At 44.4% G+C, this 22,928-nt stretch overlaps 1 protein-coding gene across 4 annotated transcripts in view; it reads right to left on the reverse strand.

Moving 5' to 3' along the window:
• The window catches only part of LOC139574569 (glutamate receptor 1-like), a 200,176-nt gene that overhangs the window by 10,118 nt on the left and 167,130 nt on the right, over nt 1-22,928 (reverse strand). For 2 of the 4 annotated variants that reach the window (XM_071399283.1, XM_071399286.1), the window contains exons 12-14: nt 9,297-9,495; nt 8,393-8,640; nt 2,375-2,489 (exon numbers count right to left, since the gene is read on the reverse strand). In XM_071399283.1, the coding sequence (XP_071255384.1) occupies nt 2,375-2,489; nt 8,393-8,640; nt 9,297-9,495 (562 nt within the window). Of the gene's footprint in view, nt 1-2,374; nt 2,490-3,397; nt 3,513-8,392; nt 8,641-9,296; nt 9,496-22,928 lie in introns of all 4 variants that reach the window. The other 2 variants (XM_071399282.1, XM_071399284.1) reach the window with 1 other exon arrangement.

A 22,928-nucleotide genomic window follows, 5' to 3' on the forward strand; every position in this document is an offset into this window, starting at 1 on the left:
TCTCTTCAAAGAACACACATGCCTGCTTGTATTGCTTAGAGGTACTGCGTACAGTGGCGTGCGAAGGTATTCACCCCCCTTGGCATTTTTCCTATTTTGTTGCCTTACAACCTGGAATTCAAATGGATTTTTTGGGGGGTTGTATCATTTGATTTACACAACATACCTACAACTTTGAAGATGCAAAATATTTTTTATTGTGAAACAAACAAGAAATAAGACCCCAAAAAATCAAACTTGAGCGTGCATAACTCTTCACCCCCCCAGAGTCAATACTTTGTGGAGTCACCTTTTGCAGCAATTACAGCTGCAAGTCTCTTGGGGTAAACTTGGCACATCTAGCCACAGGGATTTTTGCCCAATCTTCAAGGCAAATCTGCTCCAGCTCCTTCAAGTTGGATGTGTTCCGCTGATGTACAGCAATCTTTAAGTCATACCACAGATTCTCAATTGGATTGAGGTCTGGGCTTTGACTAGGCCATTCCAAGACATTTAAATGTTTCCCCTTAAACCACTCGAATGTTGCTTTAGCAGTATGCTTAGGGTTATTGTCCTGCTGGAAGGTGAACATCTGACCTGGTCTCAAATCTCCGGAAGACTGAAACAGGTTTCCCTCAAGAATTTCTCTGTATTTAGCGTCATCCATCATTCCTTCAATTCTGACCAGTTTCCCAGTCCCTGCTGATGAAAAACATCCCCACAGCATGATGCTTCCACCACCATGCTTCACTGTGGGGATGGTGTTCTCGGGGTGATGAGAGGTGTTGGGTTTGCGTCAGACATAGCGTTTTCCTTGATGGCCAAAAACCTAAATTTTAGTCTCATCTGACCAGAGTACCTTCTTCCATATGTTTGGGAAGTATCCCAAATGTCTTTTGGCGAACACCAAATATGTTTGCTTATTTTTTTCTGCCCACTCTTCCGTAAAGCCCAGCTCTGTGGAGTGTACGGCTTAAAGTGGTCCTATGGACAGATACTCCAATCTCCGCTGTGGAGCTTTGCAGCTCCTTCAGGGTTATCATTGGTCTCTTTGTTGCCTCTCTGATTAATGCCCTCCTTGCCTGGTCTGTGTGTTTTGGTGGGCAGCCCTCTCTTGGCAGGTTTGTTGTGGTGCCATATTTTTTCCATTTTTTAATAATGGATTTAATGGTGCTCCGTAGGATTTTCAAAGTTGTGGATTTTTTTTAATCACCTAACCCTGATCTGTACTTCTCCACAACTTTGTCCCTGACCTGTTTGGAGATCTCCTTGGTCTTTATAGTGCCGCTTGCATGGTGGTTCCCCTTGCTTAGTGGCGTTGCAGACTCTGGGGCCTTTCAGAACAGGTGTATATATACTGAGATCATGTGACAAATCATGTGACACTTAGATTGCACACAGGTGGACTTTATTTAACTAATTATGTGACTTCTGAAGGTAATTGGTTGCACCAGATCTTATTTAGGGGCTTCATAGCAAAGGGGGTGAATACATATGCACGCACCACTTTTCCTTTCATTTTCTTTTTTAGAATTTATATATATATTTTTTTCATTTCACTTCACCAATTTGGACTATTTTGTGTATGTCCATTACATGAAATCCAAATAAAAATCCATTTAAATTACAGGTTGAAAATGCAACAAAATAGGACAAACGCCAAGGGGGGTGAATACTTTTGCAAGGCACTGTATGTGGCTGATGTTCTGCAACAAGGAGCAGGCAGCATATGTTCTTGGGTATCACAACATATGACCTCTAGCATATTTACACCGTCATTTGATTTAACGACCGTAAACCCCACTGTTTCACCTCAACCATCAAGGTTAGTAGTTAATTCCCTCCTTGGCCTCATTATGGAGAGAACATCAGTGTGGGGAGAGAGAGAGAACAGTGATTGGCTCCCAGAGAGAGAGAGAACAGTGATTGGCTCCCAGAGAGAGAGAGAGAGAGAAATGGATTTTGAGTCCACCAATCTCAGTCACTATACTAATGAGAACCAGTGGCATGTCTAAGTAGTGAACTGAGAGAGAGAGAGCGATAGTTTGAGATATCAGGGCTGGTCTGGGAACAGACTTTACAGGGCTTCTGTAGTTTCAGACTGGTCTAGGATCAGGGATTCTGAGGAGGATGTGAGGAGTGTTTGGTGTAAAAGGACAGTCTAGGATCAGGGGTTTTGACAAGGATGTGAGGAGTGTTTGGGGTTTAAGGACAGTCTAGGATCAGGGATTCTGAGGAGGATGTGAGGAGTGTTTGGGGTTTAAGGACTGGTCTAGGATCAGGAGTTTTGAGGAGGATGTGAGGAGTGTTTGGTGTATAAGGACTGGTCTAGGATCAGGGGTTTTATGCGGGTGTGTTTGGGGGTATAAGGACTGAGTTATAGTGTGTGACTGACCTTGCGTCCGGAGTCGTTGCTGCCACACTCTCCTTTATCGTACCACCATTTGTTCTTTAGTTTGTCTAAGACGGCCTGCTCATTGAGCTTCAACACGGCTAGGTTTACCGGGATCCTGCATGTACGCCACACCCAGGACAGGGCAGGGCCATAACATAAATAACATAGCATAACATATGTTATCTTATGTCAGTCATTCAGAACATGTCCAATCATATAACACATCTACGCATCAAGGTTTACTGCAATTTAGCTGTGTCACTGGTTAGAAGTTGGAAACCTCACACACACGTTCACTCACAGGCAAATACATAAAGTAAACAGGAAGATCATTAGGAACATACATGTACATCAGAGTCAAAGTGATATGTGTTAATACTCCATCTCTCCCTACTGTACTGTAGTAGATGTGTATTACTGTATCACTTTGGGTAACCGGCACACCAGCTGTGAACCCTCTGTTACGGAACACAACACGTCAGAAAATATTCTGATTGCAGATTCTATTCCCCTTTAAAAGCTGTAGGAGTGTCTAGTTAGTAGGAGGTGCTTGGGCACAGAGATACAAAAAACCCCAATTCTGTTCTTTGTGTGTTTGAAGTCTTCAGTGTATCAGCTTGATAAGGATCCTACGCATGAATGCATGCTATCCTTCCTTAGTCATGAGAACAGGGCAAAATACAAACTGTGCTAAATCCAGACACCCTCCTCCCAGAAGGACTAGAGTAGGTTATCTTGGCTAGAGAGAGAGCATGATGTCACTCTGTAGTTTTAAGTTGGCCCCTACACACAGAGTTGAAGCACTTGTTACCCTTTGTGTTGAAGTCGGGGCTATAGACCTATCCATGGCTAGGAAGAGATAAAATATCATGTGTCTCTCTTGTGTTTTAATCCCTCCCCCACCCTTCACCCACCATATAGAGTTGTCAGGAAGTGTTGCCATCCAGAGTGTCTGAGCAGCTTTGTGATTGGCCGGTTACCCCCCTGGTGGATCAGCGTGGTTGGTTGAAACAGGGTTCTGACCTTGGAGTCCCCGCCCCCGCTGCCACACTCGCCCTTGTCGTACCACCATTTGTTTTTCAGTTTGTCCAACAGGCCTTGCTCGTTCAGTTTTAACACGGCCAGGTTAACAGGGTTTCTTTAGAACGATAATAGATACAATCATAACTGGGTCAGTTTTCCTGGGTTAGGAAATAGTACTGTATATTATGGACAGGTATATAAATATGTATTTATAGACTGTACAGAGTGATTATGAAAATGTTGGAGCTATATTTTAATAATGATAACTGGGTTAGCATTTGAAAGAGTATATGGACAGGTAGGTAAGTCGTCTGTACAGTGGTTATGATTATGAATGTTGAATCGCTAGATTACACCACCTGCTTGGCTAAGCCTATGGCAATATATGGAGTGAATATACTATGGAGCAGGGTTGATCTTGAGTTTGGACATTCTAAATGCTTGATATACAGTATATTACTTATATATCTCAATGGACAGAAATGCTTGCTGGCCATACTTGAGTCAGGTTTAACCACATAGAGGACAGGACCTCTTAGAGGAGGGAGAGAGCAGATATCATGGAGAGATGCTTCAGATTTGGAAGTCTACCTGTCTGTCTGTAGATGCTCATGTCCTTTCAATGTTTCCACTATGGAAATGGAGAACTATCACTGTTCTATTCACTTCATACAAATTTGTTTAGTTGTCGAGTGTCAAAACTCAATATAGAGTTTCTCTTACTCCTTCCTTAGCTGATAATTGACTCTAGCATAGAAAGAAGACCACCAACTAGCTCAGCGAACTCAACTACCACATCCATATCTATAGGACCTCTCTCTCTCTCTCTCTCTCTCAAACCTCTGAATCCTTTCTCATCCCAGGTAGTCAGACATGGATGTTTATGTGTTCATGTAGAGTATATAATAATATACCCTGTTGGTGGGTTAGAGGTCGAGTAGATAACGCGGCAGAGTGTTTGGTGGTGGGTTAAAGGTTAGAGGTCGAGTAGATAACGCGGCAGAGTGCTTGGTGGTGGGTTACAGGTTAGAGGTCGAGTAGATGAGGCGGCAGAGTGTTTGGTGGTGGGTTAAAGGTTAGAGGTCGAGTAGATGAGGCGGCAGAGTGCTTGGTGGTGGGTTAGAGGTCGAGTAGATAACGCGGCAGAGTGCTTGGTGGTGGGTTAAAGGTTAGAGGTCGAGTAGATGAGGCGGCAGAGTGCTTGGTGGTGGGTTAGAGGTCGAGTAGATGAGGCGGCAGAGTGCTTGGTGGTGGGTTAAAGGTTAGAGGTCGAGTAGATGAGGCGGCAGAGTGCTTGGTGGTGGGTTAGTGGTTAGAGGTCGAGTAGATGACGAGGCAGAGTGCTTGGTGGTGGGTTACAGGTTAGAGGTTGAGTAGATGAGGCGGCAGAGTGCTTGGTGGTGGGATGGGGATAGAAGGCAGGTTAAAACATGAGTGGGTTTTCCCAACAGCCTTCGTAACTTAAGAAGTATGTTACAGTATTTCTAGAATCAAGCCACTTGTCAAACAGCTTGACGAATCGCTAGATTACACCACCTGCTTGGCTAAGCCTATGGCGATATACGGAGGCAATATACTATGGAGCAGGGTTGATCTTGAGTTTGGACATTCTAAATGGTTGATATACAGTATATTACTTATATATCTTGTCGAACAGCAAAGGGCTTCAGCTTAATTTTACAAATGTAATTTGTTAATCCATACCATAAAAGATGTAGACTACCATCAAATATAGATTGTATAATAGTTATTGTCTTACGCCTAGTGCAGCTGTGTTGGGGAGATAACATACCACTTGAGTTATCAAGGCTGTAGCAGAACCACCCGAGAACAGTACATTGTACAGAACACATCAGGGATGGAGCGAGGACAGGGTCAAAACACAACAGTAAACATCAGGGATGGAGCGAGGACAGGGTCAAAACACAACAGTAAACATCAGGGATGGAGCGAGGACAGGGTCAAAACACAACAGTAAACATCAGGGATGGAGCGAGGACAGGGTCAAAACACAACAGTAAACATCAGGGATGGAGCGAGGACAAGGTCAAAACACAACAGAACACATCAGGGATGGAGCGAGGACAGGGTCAAAACACAACAGTAAACATCAGGGATGGAGCGAGGACAGGGTCAAAACACAACAGTAAACATCAGGGATGGAGCGAGGACAGGGTCAAAACACAACAGAACACATCAGGGATGGAGCGAGGACAGGGTCAAAACACAACAGTAAACATCAGGGATGGAGCGAGGACAGGGTCAAAACACAACAGTAAACATCAGGGATGGAGCGAGGACAGGGTCAAAACACAACAGTAAACATCAGGGATGGAGCGAGGACAGGGTCAAAACACAACAATTCTTCAGGATAACAACAGTTGAGATCCTGTCAAATGAAAAGCTGTTCATGTAGAAATGCTGAGAGATGAATTCAATCAAACTGGCATCGTATCTCATCTTGACTGTACTGAAGTAATAGTGCAGTGTACTGAAGTAATAGTGCAGTGTACTGAAGTAATAGTGCAGTGTACTGAAGTAATAGTGCAGTGTACTGAAGTAATAGTGCAGTGTACTGAAGTAATAGTGCAGTGTACTGAAGTAATAGTGCAGAAGGGTTTCAGACACCGTGAGAATATTCAGTAGACTCCCCTGACAGGTATATGCTTAAAGATTCAGAACGTTTCCTGTGTGAGAACAGAGATACTGTCACCAGGCAGCACCTCTAAGGCACATTTGATTGAACAGAGCCCTCAGTAAACAAAAAAGGGGGTGATCACTAATTTCTGAATCGGAAAGAGAAGAAATACACATTTTATAATTTTCATGGCTTCATTTGCCCACATCTTGAGTGGCTGGCCAGAACAATGGCATCTCAATGAAGGAGACCATTCAGTCTGAAAATGTCTCAGACTCCCTTACAAAACATTATCTGAGTAATGATCTTCTCTGTCAATATCAGTGAATACCACCGATCACTCTCAGTGTGTGTGTGTGTGTGTGTGTGTGTGTGTGTGTGTGTGTGTGAGTGAGTGAGTGAGTGAGTGACAGAGAGAGAGAGAGAGAGAGAGAGAGAGAGAGAGAGAGAGAGAGAGAGAGAGAGAGAGAGAGAGAGAGAGAGAGAGAGAGAGAGAGAGAGACAGAGACAGAGACAGAGAGAGAAATTGATTGTGAGTAAGGACCTTCGCTTTGTGCAGGCATCCTACTGAGAAAGTCCACTAAATGACTATTCAATGACACTAAATAGGAGTCTTCTCGCCCCATAGGAGGCTTCTCATTAAAATAAATGCAATCTCTCAATAGGAGGCTTCTCATTAAAATAAATGCAATCTCTCCATAGCAAGCTTCTCATTAAAATAAATTGAGATGATTATGGTTGAATTCAAAGATCCACATGACACCTGCAAGATCTTTCTGGAACAGAATACATGTACGACATGGACTGTAGTCATGAGAGGTGAGGTTAGGCGGGTGTTGTCTGCTTTAGCTGTTATAAAACAATAATTCATAATAATACAAATAATATCCCCCCCCCAAAAAACAACAGTTTTTCTAATCTTTTCACATCAAAGCCTGACATCATCAGTCTGAGAGAGAAGAGAGGAGAGGAGAACAGAGAGAGGAGAAGAGAGGAGAACAGGGGAGAGAGAAGAGATGAGAGAGGAGAAGAGAGGAGAAGAGAGGAGGGAGGAGAAGAGAGGAGAGGAGAACAGAGAGAGGAGAAGAAAGGAGAACAGGGGAGAGATGAGAGAGGAGAAGAGAGGAGAAGAGAGGAGGGAGGAGAACAGAGGAGAACAGAGGGGAGAGAAGCGAGAAGAGAGAAGAGAGGAGAGAGGAGAAGAGAGGAGAACAGGGGAGAGAGAAGAGATGAGAGAGGAAAAGAGATGAGATAAGAGAACAGAAGAGAGAAGAGAAGAAATGAGAGTTGAGGGGAGTAGAGGAGAGTAAAGGAGAGGATAATAAGTGTTTCTGAAGGAGGGAGGAAAGAAAGGGGGGTCAGATTTCCACAGACCACTTCTGTAAGCACTCAGAGTCCGGTCAACCTGACCAAGCCCTAGGTGGTGGATGTCGGGCTTAGCAAGGCTTTAGCTCGCACAGACACAGAGATATTGAGCTCTGCAGTAGTCATAGAGGTTACACAGAGATATTCAGCTCTGCAGTAGTCATAGAGGTTACACAGAGATATTCAGCTCTGCAGTAGTCATAGAGGTTACACAGACAGAGATATTCAGCTCTGCAGTAGTCATAGAGGTTACACAGACAGAGATATTCAGCTCTGCAGTAGTCATAGAGGTTACACAGACAGAGATATTCAGCTCTGCAGTAGTCATAGAGGTTACACAGAGATATTCAGCTCTGCAGTAGTCATAGAGATTACACAGACAGAGATATTCAGCTCTACAGTACACAGTTAGAAAAAGTGTTCCAAAAGGTAACCTCTATGTCTACAGTCTCAGAAAAGAAGGTGCTCTCTAGAACTTAAAATGGTTGTTCGGCAATAGGAGAACCCTTTTGGGTTCCATGTACTGTAGAACCCTCTGTGGAAAGGATTTTACATGGAACCCAAAAGGATTCTACATGGAACCACAAAGGGTTCTTCAAAGGGCTCTCCTATGGGGACAGCCAAAGAACCATTTAGGTTCTAGAGAGCACCTTTGTTTCTAAGATTGTAGTCATAAAGGTCACGTCAAGTTTCCATGGTGAAAATATAGACACCTTTTAACATTAGGTCATACATGCTGCTTCTGACACCGATAAACCAGTGGGTCATGCAGGGCCAAGTGTTTGATGTTTATAGTGGTACTCTATTCCCTACATAGTCCACTACCTTTGACCAGAACCCTGTGGGCCTTGGTCAGAAGTAGTGCACAATATAGGAAAAAGGGTGCCATTTGGGATGCATCTAGTATCTCCATAAAAAAAAACATTCATGCAAAAAAAAGATGCCTAAGCCATATCCAGCTCTGAGGCAGAGGTGCAGTTCCACGTTATTACCTGAGGGGTGAGCCCTTGGGCGTGGCGATACCATATCCTTTAGAGTCCAGGTTCCCCCCCACCTTCATGGTGTCACAGGGTTTCCTCTGCTCGATGTACTCGTTCATGGTGGACTCTAACAGGTAGGCATACTTCCCTTTAGACTTCCTGACCCTCATCACGCCCTCGTCTGTGGTCTTCACGAATACTGAGGGGTCGGCCGACTTCATGTACGACCACATCTTCTCAAACACCGCGATCTTAGACCGCTGGGGAGAGAGGAGGGGTTAGGATCGTGTGTGGGGGAGGGGGATCTGTGTGTGTGTGTGTGTGGTGGGTGGGGGGGGGGGGCATCTGTGTGTGTGTGTGTGTGTGTGTGTGTGTGTGTGTGTGTGTGTGTGTGTGTGTGTGTGTGTGTGTGTGTGTGTGTGTGTGTGTGTGTGCGTGTGTGCGTGTGTGGAGGGGAGGTCTGTGTGTGTGTTTGTGTGTGTGTGTGTGTGTGTGTGTGGAGGGGAGGTCTGTGTGTGTGTGTGTGTGTGTGTGTGTGTGTGTGTGTGTGTGTGTGTGTGTGTGTGTGTGTGTGTGTGTGTGTGTGTGTGTGTGTGTGTGTGTGTGTGTGTGTGTGTGTGTGTGTGTGTGTGTGTGTGTGTTTGTGTGTGTGTGTGTGTGTGTGTGTGTGTGTGTGTGTGTGTGTGTGTGTGTGTGTGTGTGTGTGTGTGTGTGTGTGTGTGTGTGTGTGTGTGTGTGTGTGTGTGTGTGTGCGTGTGTGTGTGTGTGGAGGGGAGGTCTGTGTGTGTGTGTGTGTGTGTGTGTGTGTGTGTGTGTGTGTGTGTGTGTGTGTGTGTGTGTGTGTGTGTGTGTGTGTAAACTACATGTATATGCTAGTCAAACAGGTGTGTGTCTATGAGTAAACCACAGGTCTCACCCTGAAGAACTCTTTGGTGGAGCCAGCATCCAGGGTTCCGTAGGCGATCTCAGTCTGTTTAGCCAGGTCCTCAGCACTCTCTATGGGGGACACCATCCTCTCCACTGTGAGGAAAGCAGCCAGGTTGGCCGTGTAGGACGAGATGATGATGAGAGTGAAGAACCACCACACGCCACCCACTATCCGCCCTGACAGAGACCTAGAGGGAGAAACAGCCAGAGACAGGCGTTAGAGACACCTACACACACAACCCCTAGGATATGTCCAGCTAGACTTGAAGGGGAGAAGGACATAAAGGAGACCTAAAAAAATAAAACCATCTGCCTAACTCTCCATTAGGACCTCATTCACATGCATATACATTATAACAAACCAAACCAAAGCCTCTGCCTTTCACATGACTCTGACCTATCTAGCATCACATGACAGTATCCATCCTCCACCCCGACTCCCTTCAGTACAGCAGGTCTCTGTCTGTGTCTCATCATCAGACACCCTGGTTGTGTCCCAAATGAACAACATATTAGTCAAATGAACAACATGTAGTCCACTACTTTTGATCAGGGCCCATATTTAGGGAATAGGGTGCGATTTGGGATGCACACCCTGCCTCTCCCATACCCTGCCTCTCCCACACCCTGCATCTCCCACACCCTGCCTCTCCCACACCCTGCCTCTCCCATACCCTGCCTCTCCCACACCCTGCCTCTCCCATACCCTTTCTCTCCCACACCCTGCCTCTCCCACACCCTGCCTCTCCCACACCCTGCCTCTCCCACACCCTGCCTCTCCCATACCCTGCCTCTCCCACACCCTGCCTCTCCCATACCCTGCCTCTCCCATACCCTGCCTCTCCCACACCCTGCGTCTCCCACACCCTGCCTCTCCCATACCCTGCCTCTCCCACACCCTGCCTCTCCCATACCCTGCCTCTCCCATACCCTGCCTCTCCCACACCCTGTCTCTCCCACACCCTGCCTCTCCCATACCGTACTTCCATCAAGGCTCTGGGAGAGCTGTGTTAAATGTGCTGAGACAAGATAACTGAGCATCACAAAGGAACTACAGCACATTCATCTCACCTTAAGGAAGTTACCAGCGTGTTTCACGGAGCCACACACATTAATTGGTGGTGATTAATAACGAGAGGAGGAAGAGGAGGCCACTTAGTCACAGCTGTAATTTTGGTATTTGGTATTTATTAGTATCCCCATGAACCGCTGCAAAAGCAGCAGCTACCCTTCCTGGGGTCCACGTGTAACATGACATAATACATAGTACAGACTATTATAAGTCAAGGACTGAAATACATTTAAAACGTCACACATAGCCTACATATCAGTACATACACACAATATCTAGGTCTTATACATAATACATTGCAAATTACAATACAAGATATATAAAATGGCTGTCTCTTCATAGTCCCCTTTGTTCTTTTATCTGTTTTGAAACTGGTTTTATTGCTAGCTTGAGTTAACTGGGGAGGCAGAGTTCCATGTAGTCATGGCTCTATTTAATACTGTGCGTTTTACAGCCTCTGTTCTGGATCTTGGGACTGTGAAGAGACCTCTGGTTGCATGTCTTGTGTTGTACCGATGAGTGTCTGAACTGTGAGCCAACTGCTTGAACAGACAGTTCACTACCTTCAACACATCAACACCTCACAAAGACCAATAGTGATGCAGTGAATCCCTCCTCAACTTTGAGCCAGTAGAAACTGACATGCATGTTACTGACACTTTCCCTTTGTGTACATCTAAGTGCGAAACGTGCTACTTTTTTCTGGACCATCTGCAATTTACCTATGTCCTTCTTCGCCACACATGACCACACAGCTGGGCAGTAGTCCAGGTGCGACAAAACTAGGGCCTGTAGGACCTGTCTGGTCGACTGAGATGTCAAGAAGGCAGAGCAATGCACATTCATGGACAGATCTCTTCCCATTTTAGCAACCATTGAGTCTATATTTATTCTTTTATTTATTTTAAATTCACCTTTATTTAACCAGGTAGGCCAGTTAGGAACAAGTTCTCATTATCAACTGCGACCTGGCCAAGATAAAGCAAAGCAGTGCGACAAAAACAAAAACACAGAGTTACACATAAACAAACGTACAGTCAATAACACAATAGAAAAATATATGTACAGTGTGTGCAAATGTAGAAGATTAGGGAGGTAAGGCAATAAATAGGCCATGGAGGCGAAATAATTAGAATTTAGCGTTAACACTGGAGTGATAGATGCGCAGATGATGATGTGCAAGTAGAGATACTAGGGTGCAAAAGAGCAAGACAATAAATAACAATATGGGGATGAGGTAGTTGGTTGTGCTATTTACAGATTGGCTGTGTACAGGTACAGTGATCGGTATGCTGCTCTGACAGCTGATGCTTAAAGTTAGAGAGGGAGGTATAAGTCTCCAGATTCAGTGATTTTTGCAATTCGTTCCAGTCATTGGCAGCAGAGAACTGGAAGGAAAGGCGGCCAAAGGAAGTGTTGGCTTTTGGGATGACCAGTGAACTATACCTGCTGGAGCGCGTGCTATGGGTGGGGGTTGATATGGTGACCAGTGAGCTGAGATAAGGCGGGGCTTTACCTAGCAAAGACTTATAGATGACCTGGAGCCAGCAGGTTTGGCGACGAATATGTAACGAGGGCCAGCCAACGAGAGCATACAGGTCGCAGTGGTGGGTGGTATATGGGGCTTTGGTGACAAAATGGATGGCACTGTGATAGACTACATCCAGTTTGCTGAGTAGATTGTTGGAGGCTATTTTGTAAATTACATCGCCGAAGTCAAGGATCGGTAGGATAGTCAGTTTTACGAGGGTATGTTTGGCAGCATGAGTTAAGGAGACTTGGAAATGGATTGGATTGGATTAGAAATGCTTAAAGTGAGTCTGGAAGGAGAGTTTACAGTCTAGCCAGACACCTAAGTATTTGTAGTTGTCCACATATTCTAAGTCAGAACTGTCCAGAGTAGTGATGCTAGTCGGGCAGGCGGGTGCAGGCAGCGATCAGTTGAAGAGCATGCATTTAGTTTTACTAGCATTTAAAAGCAGTTGGAGGCCAAGGAAGGAGTGTTGTATGGCATTGAAGCTCGTTTGGAGGTTTGTTAACACAATGTCCAAAGAAGGGCCAGATGTATACAGAATGGTGTCATCTGCGCAGAGGTGGATCAGAGAATCACCAGCAGCAAGAGTGATACCATTGATATATACAGAGAAAAGAGTTGGCCCGAGAATTGAACCCTGTGGCACCCCCATAGAGACTGCCAGAGGTCCGGACAGCAGGCCCTCCGATTTGACACACTAAACTCTATCTGAGAAGAAGTTGGTGAACCAGGCGAGGCAGTCATTTGAGAAACCAAGGCAATTGAGTCTGCCGATAAGAATGCGGTGATTGACAGAGTCGAAAGCCTTGACCAGGTCAATGAAGACGGCTGTGATATCGTTTAGGACCTTGAGCGTGGCTGAAGTGCACCCGTGACCAGCTCGGAAAACAGATTACATAGTGGAAAAGGTACGGTGGTATTCGAAATGGTCGAGGGTCTGTTTGTTAACTTGGCTTTCAAAGATTTTAGAAAGACAGGGCAGGATGGATATAGGTCTGTTACATTTTGGGTCGAGAGTGTCTCCCCCTTTGAAGAGGGTGATGACCGCGGCAGCTTTCCAATCTTTGGGGATCTCAGATGATACGAAAGAGAGGTTGAACAGGCTAGTAATAGCCTGTTTTGACCATGACAGCTTACTGTCTAGGGTTACACCCAGCAGTTTAGTCTCCTCAACTAGCTCAATAGCCACATGATTCAATAATAGATCTAAATGAGTTTTATCGTTGAGCAAGTGATTTGTCCCAAGAATTATGCTTTTAGGTTTTTAGATATTTAACTCCAGCCTATTGCTAGTTACCCATTCTAAGACTGACTGGAGCTTTATGTTACGTGTCTCAGTTATTTATTTTACTGTTGCAGCCGACATGTATACTGTTGAGTCGTCAGCGTACATAGACACAGGCTTTATTCAAGGTCAGTGGAAGGTCATTAGTAAAAACAGAAAACAATAATGTCCCTAGCCGGCTGCCCTGCGGTACACCACACTCAACTCAATTTGCATGAGAGGCTTCCATTAACGAAAACCCTCTGTGTTCTATTAGATAGGTATTTACCATAATTAGGCAGAGGATGCAAATCCATAACTCCTATGTTTTGTCAGCAATAGGTTATGATCAATGACTTCAAAAGCTGCACAAAAGTCTAACAAAACAGCTCCCATAATCTTCTTAGTATCAATTTATTTCAGCCAATGATCAGTCATTTGTGTCTGTGCCGAGCATGTTGAGTGCCCTTCCCTATACACATACTGAAAGTCTGTTGTTAATTTGTTTTCTGTAAAACAACTTTGTATTTGATTAAACAACATTAAAAAAAAAAAAAGTTTGCTAAGCACTTGTAACAGGCTGATTGATTGGCTGTTTGAACCAATAAAGGGTCCTCTGCTATTCTTGGGTAGTGGAATGACCTTTGTCTCCCTCCATGTCTGGGGGCACACCGTCTTCTAGGCTTAAATTGAAGATGTGGCAAACAGGAGTCACAATGTATTCCGCTACCAACCTCAACAATTGACCATCCAGGTGACCTGTACCAGGGTGATTTGACATTTATAAATAGCAACCATGTTTTCACCTCTTCCATACCCACTTTGTGGAACTCAAATTACAGTGCTTGTCTTTCATTATTTGGTCCATTTTGCATGAATATGAAGGCTCAGCATTTGTTGTTTGCATGTCATGCCCAAGTTTGCTATCGTGTCAACAAAAAAGTTATTGAAGTGTTTGGCATTATCAAAGGGTTTTTGTTATTTGTTATGAACAAGTTTTTTGTTATGAACAAGCCATCTGCCTCAATGAAAGATGGAGCCGACTTTGCTTTCTTGCCTAGAATTTCATTTAAAGTACTCCAGAGCTTTTTACTATCATTCTTTATATAATTTTTCTTTGTTCCTGTCACGCCCTGACCATAGTTTGCTTTGTATGTTTATATGTTTTGTTTGGTCAGGGTGTGATCTGAGTGGGCATTCTATGTTGTATTTCTAGTTTGTCTGTTTCTGTGTTTGGCCTGATATGGTTCTCAATCAGAGGCAGTCGTTGTCTCTGATTGGGAACCATATTTAGGTAGCCTGTTTTGTCATTGTGGGTTGTGGGTGATTGTCTGTGTAGTGTTTTGTGTCAGCACTATTATTCTATAGCTTCACGTTCGTTGTTTGTTATTTTTGTATAGTTTGTTATTTTTGTATAGTTTCGTTAATAAATATCAAGATGAACACTTACCACGCTGCATATTGGTCCTCTGATCCTTCAAACTTCTCCTCCTCAGATGAGGAGGACGACGAGCGTGACAGTTCCATAGTGTAATTTCTTCTTCTTTTTGTTTAGTTACGGGACTTCTCAAGTTACCGTACGTTTGCCAGTCTACTGTGTTGTCAGACTTATTTGCTATTCCCTTTGCCTCATTGCTCTCAGCTATACAGTTTATAAATTCATCTATCCATGGGGATTTGGCAGTTCTAACAGTCTTTCTAGATGGGCGCATGCCTATCAGTAAGCGGAAGAAGCAATTTCATAAATGCTTCAAGTGCAGCGTCTGGATGTTTCTCATTACACACATCAGACCAACAAATATTTTTCACATCTTCGATATTGGAATAATTGCACAACCTCTTGTATGATCGTTTATACACTACATCCGATGTGTGTGGATACTGCTTTAAAGCAGATTTCTGCAACATTAGTAAAGATGTGATCAATACACGTGGATGATTTAGTTCCTGTTTTGTTTGTAAATACCCTGGTAGGTTGTGTAACGATGTGCGCTGAGAGTTGGGAAGCAAGTTCAGGGAGTGTTTTAATAAAATAAACAGAACATAATACAAAACAAGAACCTCGAACAACGCACAGACATGAAACAGAAACAATGACGCCTGGGGAAGGAACCAAAGGGAGTGACATATATAGGGCAGGTAATCAAGGAGGTGATGTCCAGGTGAGTCCAGGTGAGTCTGACGACGCGCAGGTGCGTGTAACGATGGTGACAGGTGTGAGCCATAACAAGCAGCCTGGTGACCTAGAGGCCGGAGACGGAGCACACTTGACAGGTTGATTGATGACCTGAACCAGGTTGCAGGCACTGGTTACAGTTTGGAGCTTCTTTTTGAGTGGGCAGCTTGATGATATCAAGTCAATATTTCAGTCATCCAAAAAATATACCTCTCTGTTGATATCACAAACATTATCCAACATTTCACACATATACAGTAGTCCAAATACTGACTTTTAGCACTTTGCGGTCTATAGGTACTTTCTACGAGAATAGGCTTTAGGTGAGGCAGATGAACCTGTAGCCATATTACTTCCACATCATCTGACATGAGATGTCCTCTCAGCCTAGCAGGAATAGGACTCTGGACATACATGGTAACACCTCCTCAATTGGCATTTCTATGTTTCCTGTATATTCTATAACCATGTTTGAATCATCCAAGGAATTATCTAAGTGTGTTTCAGAGATGGCCAGAATATGAATGTTTTCTGATGTTAATAAGTTGTCAATTTCATGAACCTTGTTTCTCAGGTTACATACAGTATGTTAATATGAGATATATTTTGTCCTTTTCTGGGTTGCTTGTTTGTTTTTAGAGCTTTTCGTGGAGGATGATCTGAGGTAGACATGTCAGTGACATTTACATTTGAACATTTGAACCCACACCGTCAGCCTCTTAAACAGTTCGTAATGGGCGTTTCAAAAACCAACCACTGATTTACTGGAAGCCAATTCCCCCAGGATCTTTCTCTGTTTCTCGGGATCTGTCCCAAAATGGCACCCTATTCCCTTTATAGTGCACTACTTCTGATAGACCACATAGTGAACAGGGTACCATTTGGGCTGTAGCTCTGTCTCTCTGCCTCAGGAGAGCACTACTGAGCACGAACGATTAAGTGTATCTCTGTTACGTACTATTCTCCTCTCTGGTCAGACAGAGAGTACAGGACAGAGAGAGTGCAGGACAGAGAGAGACAGAGAGCTTTTAAGTGATAAAAAATTAGCTGAAGCAAAAACAAAAAGGGTTCCAGGGTTTAGTCTTCCTGCAGTTAGTGAAGAAGAACATGAAAAAGGAAGGAGAGATTGAACAAGAGAAAAAAAACATTTAGGATGCGTGAGATAAGATGGGAGGATGATGAAAGAGTTAGAAGGCCTGAGAAAAGAGGGAAAGAAAGGGGTGTATGCGAAAGAGAAGAGGGAGAGTGTGTGTGTGTGTGTGTGTGTGTGTGTGTGTGTGTGTGTGTGTGTGTGTGTGTGTGTGTGTGTGTGTGTGTGTGTGTGTGTGTGTGTGTGGAGACCTACCACACTGTTTAGCCGGTGAACACCTGAGCAGGCTTTAGGCAGAGCAGGATCTGTCTGCATGTCTGTCTGTCTGTCCATCTGTGTCTGTCTTGGTATCATGTATCCATTCCTCTCTATCCCTCGTTCCACGCATGCTCCCATCCCCTGCTTCTCATCTGTCTGTTCGCATTGACCTATAACTGCCACTGTCCTCCCTCCCTCTCTCTCTCTCTCTAACCCTCTCACCCTACTCACTCTCTCTTTTCTCGCTCCCTCTATCTCATCATCTTTTTCTCTCTGTTATCTATGACCAGATGAATTAGTACTAATCAATCATCACTTGTCCAACACAGAAACCCCATGTAACCCCATACTGTCCAGCAGCAGTTCTCAAAGTGGTGTCCAAAACTTTGAGGGGGTTTGGACAGATTTGTCCAGATCTCAAAATATGAAATACTATAAAGCTATTCAGAAACAGATCTATCTACACCGAACAAAAATATAAAACGCAACTTGCTCAAATTTCTAAGATTTTACACAGTTCATATAAGGAAATCAGTCAATTGAAATATATAAATTAGGCCCTAATCTACGAATATCATAACTGGGAATACAGATATGCATCTCAGTTACCTTAAACAAAAAGTAATGGATCAGAAAACCAGTCAGTATCTGGGGTGACCACCATTTGTCTCATGCAGCGTGACACATCTTCTTCTCATAGAGTTGATCAGGCTGTTGATTGTGGCCTGTGGAATGTTGTCCGACTCCTCTTCAATGGCTGTGCGAAGTTGCTGGATAATGGCGGGAACTGGAACACGCTGTCGTACATGTTCAGAGTGTTCCAAACAGGCTCAATGGGTGACATGTCTGGGGAGTAGGCAGGCCATGGGATAACTGGGACATTTTCAGCTTCCAGGAATTGTGTAAAAATCATTGCGACACGGGGCCGTGCATTATCATGCTGAAACATGAGGTGATGGCAGTGGATGAATGGCAGGACAATGGGCCTCAGAATCTCGTCACGGTATCTTTGAGTATTTAAATTGCCTTCAATAAAATGGAAATGTGTTCTTTGTCCGTAGCTTATACCTACCCTTACTATAACCCCACCACCACCATGGTGCACTCTGTTCACAACGTTGACATCAGCAAACCGCTCGCCCACACGACACCATACACGCTGTCTGCCATCTCCCCGGTACAGTTGAAACTGGGATTCTCCAGCATGCCAGTGGATATCGAAGGTGAGCATTTGCCCACTGAAGTCGTTTACGATGCCAAACTGCACATTTTAGTGGCCTTTTATTGTCCCCAGCACAAGGTCCAACTTTGCAATGATTTTTAATCAGCTTATTGATATCTCACACCATTCAGGTGGATGGATTATCTTGGCAAAGGAGAGATATTCACTAACAGGAATGTAAACAAATTTGTGTACAAAATTTGAGAGAAATATGCTTTTTGTGCATATGGAAAATTTGTGGGATCTTTTATTTCAGCTCATGAAACATGGGACCAACACTTTACATGTTGCATTTATATTTTTGTTCAGTATATATATAAAAAATGTAATAATAATTAGTATTACTAACATAAGACTAAACGACTTCTGGCCAAGGGATCTGTGGAATAACTTTAAAGTGAGTAATACTGAACAATACAATGTCATATTATTCATCTACAATGTAAGTTCTTAACCTTGGGCAACATGGGCCTGGGATGCTCACAGGGATATTGTTATCCACAGTACTCCAACAATTATTTTCAACTCAATACTATTCCCCTGCCCCTGTTTTTTTTCACTGTAATTTAAGGAAAAATATATAGAATATTAGCTTAAAGCTGCAACAACACAAATGTCTTTGCCCCATGACAAAATGTGTAGAGTTGCAGGACATTAGCTTGGAAACAGCCAAGTTTTCTCTCCGATGCCAAGAGGAGAGCCTTTTAAATGTCTTTCCCCGGGCCCAAGACTTGGTTCGTACAGCCATGCACTGCAGACATCGTAGTAAAACTCCTTGTAGGCTATTTTCATAAGGGGGTCCCTGATGAATTTGCTATCACAAAAGGGGTGCTTGTGTGCACGTTCATGCGTGTGCCAGAGAAGGACCAGAATCAGCCGTGGCGAGTCACTGCTTCCAGCAACCAAATCAAAGCCCTCTCTAACCCTCCTATCTCCCCAGCTCAGAGTGGATCTAGTGTAGCTAACTGAACTGTAAAATTCCCCTGACTAACTTCTATTCCATATGCTAATTAGCATGACTAAAGATTTTAGTGAGTGTAAGGAATGAGTCTGTAATGACCACATTACAATGGATTAGGATTTACACTGCTGGAAAAGAGGGACACAACCTTAATAATGTTCTGATTCCAGACCAATCAGAAACATCTGAATAAATGAGATACTGTAGGTGTGTGTGTGTAGGTGTGTGTGTAGGTGTGTGTGTCTAGGTGTGTGTCTAGGTGTGTGTCTACGTGTGTGTCTAGGTGTGTGTGTCTAGGTGTGTGTGTAGGTGTGTGTGTCTAGGTGTGTGTCTACGTGTGTGTCTAGGTGTGTGTGTAGGTGTGTGGGATTAGGATTTACACTGCTGGAAAAGAGGGACACAACCTTAATAATGTTCTGATTCCAGACCAATCAGAAACATCTGAATAAATGAGATACTGTAGGTGTGTGTGTGTAGGTGTGTGTGTGTAGGTGTGTGTGTGTAGGTGTGTGTGTCTAGGTGTGTGTGTCTAGGTGTGTGTGTAGGTGTGTGTGTCTAGGTGTGTGTGTCTAGGTGTGTGTGTAGGTGTGTGTGTCTAGGTGTGTGTGTAGGTGTGTGTGTAGGTGTGTGTGTCTAGGTGTGTGTGTCTAGGTGTGTGTGTAGGTGTGTGTGTCTAGGTGTGTGTGTCTAGGTGTGTGTGTGTAGGTGTGTGTGTAGGTGTGTGTGTCTAGGTGTGTGTGTAGGTGTGTGTGTCTAGGTGTGTGTGTGTAGGTGTGTGTGTAGGTGTGTGTGTAGGTGTGTGTGTAGGTGTGTGTGTCTAGGTGTGTGTGTAGGTGTGTGTGTCTAGGTGTGTGTGTCTAGGTGTGTGTGTAGGTATGTGTGTAGGTGTGTGTGTCTAGGTGTGTGTGTAGGTGTGTGTGTCTAGGTGTGTGTGTGTAGGTGTGTGTGTAGGTGTGTGTGTCTAGGTGTGTGTGTCTAGGTGTGTGTGTAGGTATGTGTGTAGGTGTGTGTGTCTAGGTGTGTGTGTAGGTGTGTGTGTCTAGGTGTGTGTGTCTAGGTGTGTGTGTAGGTGTGTGTGTCTAGGTGTGTGTGTGTAGGTGTGTGTGTCTAGGTGTGTGTGTAGGTGTGTGTGTCTAGGTGTGTGTGTAGGTGTGTGTGTCTAGGTGTGTGTGTCTAGGTGTGTGTGTGTAGGTGTGTGTGTAGGTGTGTGTGTCTAGGTGTGTGTCTAGGTGTGTGTCTACGTGTGTGTCTAGGTGTGTGTGTCTAGGTGTGTGTGTAGGTGTGTGTGTCTAGGTGTGTGTCTACGTGTGTGTCTAGGTGTGTGTGTAGGTGTGTGGGATTAGGATTTACACTGCTGGAAAAGAGGGACACAACCTTAATAATGTTCTGATTCCAGACCAATCAGAAACATCTGAATAAATGAGATACTGTAGGTGTGTGTGTGTAGGTGTAGGTGTGTGTGTAGGTGTGTGTGTCTAGGTGTGTGTGTCTAGGTGTGTGTGTAGGTGTGTGTGTCTAGGTGTGTGTGTCTAGGTGTGTGTGTAGGTGTGTGTGTCTAGGTGTGTGTGTAGGTGTGTGTGTAGGTGTGTGTGTCTAGGTGTGTGTGTAGGTGTGTGTGTCTAGGTGTGTGTGTCTAGGTGTGTGTGTCTAGGTGTGTGTGTAGGTGTGTGTGTCTAGGTGTGTGTGTGTAGGTGTGTGTGTAGGTGTGTGTGTCTAGGTGTGTGTGTCTAGGTGTGTGTGTAGGTATGTGTGTAGGTGTGTGTGTCTAGGTGTGTGTGTAGGTGTGTGTGTCTAGGTGTGTGTGTCTAGGTGTGTGTGTAGGTGTGTGTGTCTAGGTGTGTGTGTGTAGGTGTGTGTGTCTAGGTGTGTGTGTAGGTGTGTGTGTCTAGGTGTGTGTGTAGGTGTGTGTGTCTAGGTGTGTGTGTCTAGGTGTGTGTGTGTAGGTGTGTGTGTAGGTGTGTGTGTCTAGGTGTGTGTCTAGGTGTGTGTCTACGTGTGTGTCTAGGTGTGTGTGTCTAGGTGTGTGTGTAGGTGTGTGTGTCTAGGTGTGTGTCTACGTGTGTGTCTAGGTGTGTGTGTAGGTGTGTGGGATTAGGATTTACACTGCTGGAAAAGAGGGACACAACCTTAATAATGTTCTGATTCCAGACCAATCAGAAACATCTGAATAAATGAGATACTGTAGGTGTGTGTGTGTAGGTGTAGGTGTGTGTGTAGGTGTGTGTGTCTAGGTGTGTGTGTCTAGGTGTGTGTGTAGGTGTGTGTGTCTAGGTGTGTGTGTCTAGGTGTGTGTGTAGGTGTGTGTGTCTAGGTGTGTGTGTAGGTGTGTGTGTAGGTGTGTGTGTCTAGGTGTGTGTGTAGGTGTGTGTGTCTAGGTGTGTGTGTCTAGGTGTGTGTGTCTAGGTGTGTGTCTACGTGTGTGTCTAGGTGTGTGTGTGTAGGTGTGTGTGTGCTCTGACTGCCACGTTGCCTCTAATAATGCAGTTGGACTCTTGCGACCTGGCTGGAACTCATCCCCCTCCCTCCCTCCCTCCCTCCCTCCCTCCCTCCCTCCCTCCCTCCCTCCCTCCCTCCCTCCCTCCCTCCCTCCCTCCCTCCCTCCCTCCCTCCCTCCCTCTCTTTCTCTCTCTCTCAGCTCTATCTTATAAAGGTCAGTATTTTCATGCAGTGGAGAATGAGTGAATTATGTTAGTAATGTTGGAGCTGTGGACATTTCCACCGTAGTGTGTTAAGTTGTACAATGCTGTGTAATATTGTACTAGTGTGATACATGGAGTGAATCAATTCATCAGCTGTTGTAGACTTAGTGGTTTACTGCATTTTATGGTTGATGTACAGTGAAACACACACAAACAGACACACACACAAACACAGTAGCAAATACACACACACACACAGATCTCACAGGCGTGCTGTGAAACACACACACACAAACACACACACACACACACACACACACACACACACACACACACACACACACACACACACACACACACACACACACACACACACACACACACACACACACACACACACACACACACACACACACACATACGGGTACATGCTGTGAGCTGCGACACTCTGTAAGGAACGTCCGTGTCTCGCTGGGTTGCCATGGCAGCACACCCTGCTCTCCAAACAGATCTGAGCTGAAAGAAGGATTTAAGTCATCTCACTCCTCCTTCACTCTCTCTCTCTTATCTCTCTCTTCTCTCTCTGTCTATCTCACTCTCTCTCTCTTTATCTCTCTCTCTGTCCTCGATCAGGCTCGCTCTGCGGGAGGCAGCTCAACAAACACTGAAGAGTATCTCTCTCTCTTTAGCTGCAAAGCAAAATCCCTGCACAGCCCTTCAGATCATCCATCTACTATAGTAGCATATCATATACTCTGCTTTAGCCAGTTACTAGCCTAACTACTCTGATTTAACAAGTTACTAGCTACTCTGCTTTAGACAGTTACTAGCCTATCTACTCAAGTTACTAGCCTATCTACTCAAGTTACTAGCTACTCTGCTTTAGACAGTTACTAGCCTATCTACTCAAGTTACTAGCCTATCTACTCAAGTTACTAGCTACTCTGCTTTAGACAGTTACTAGCCTATCTACTCAAGTTACTAGCTACTCTGCTTTAGACAGTTACTAGCCTATCTACTCAAGTTACTAGCCTATCTACTCTGCTTTAGCCTGTTACTAGCCTATCTACTCTGCTTTAGCCTGTTACTAGCCTATCTACTCTGCTTTAGCCTGTTACTAGCCTATCTACTCTAATTTAGCCAGTTACTAGCCTATCTACTCTGATTTAGCCAGTTACTAGCCTATCTACTCTGCTTTAGCCTGTTACTAGCCTATCTACTCTACTTTAGCCTGTTACTAGCCAATCTACTCTGCTTTAGCCTGTTACTAGCCTATCTACTCTGATTTAGCCAGTTACTAGCCTATCTACTCTGCTTTAGCCTGTTACTAGCCAATCTACTCTGCTTTAGCCAGTTACTAGCCTATCTACTCTGATTTAGCCAGTTACTAGCCTATCTACTCTGC

The sequence above is a fragment of the Salvelinus alpinus genome, chromosome 4 (assembly GCF_045679555.1).
Source record: "Salvelinus alpinus chromosome 4, SLU_Salpinus.1, whole genome shotgun sequence".
NCBI lineage: Eukaryota > Metazoa > Chordata > Actinopteri > Salmoniformes > Salmonidae > Salvelinus > Salvelinus alpinus.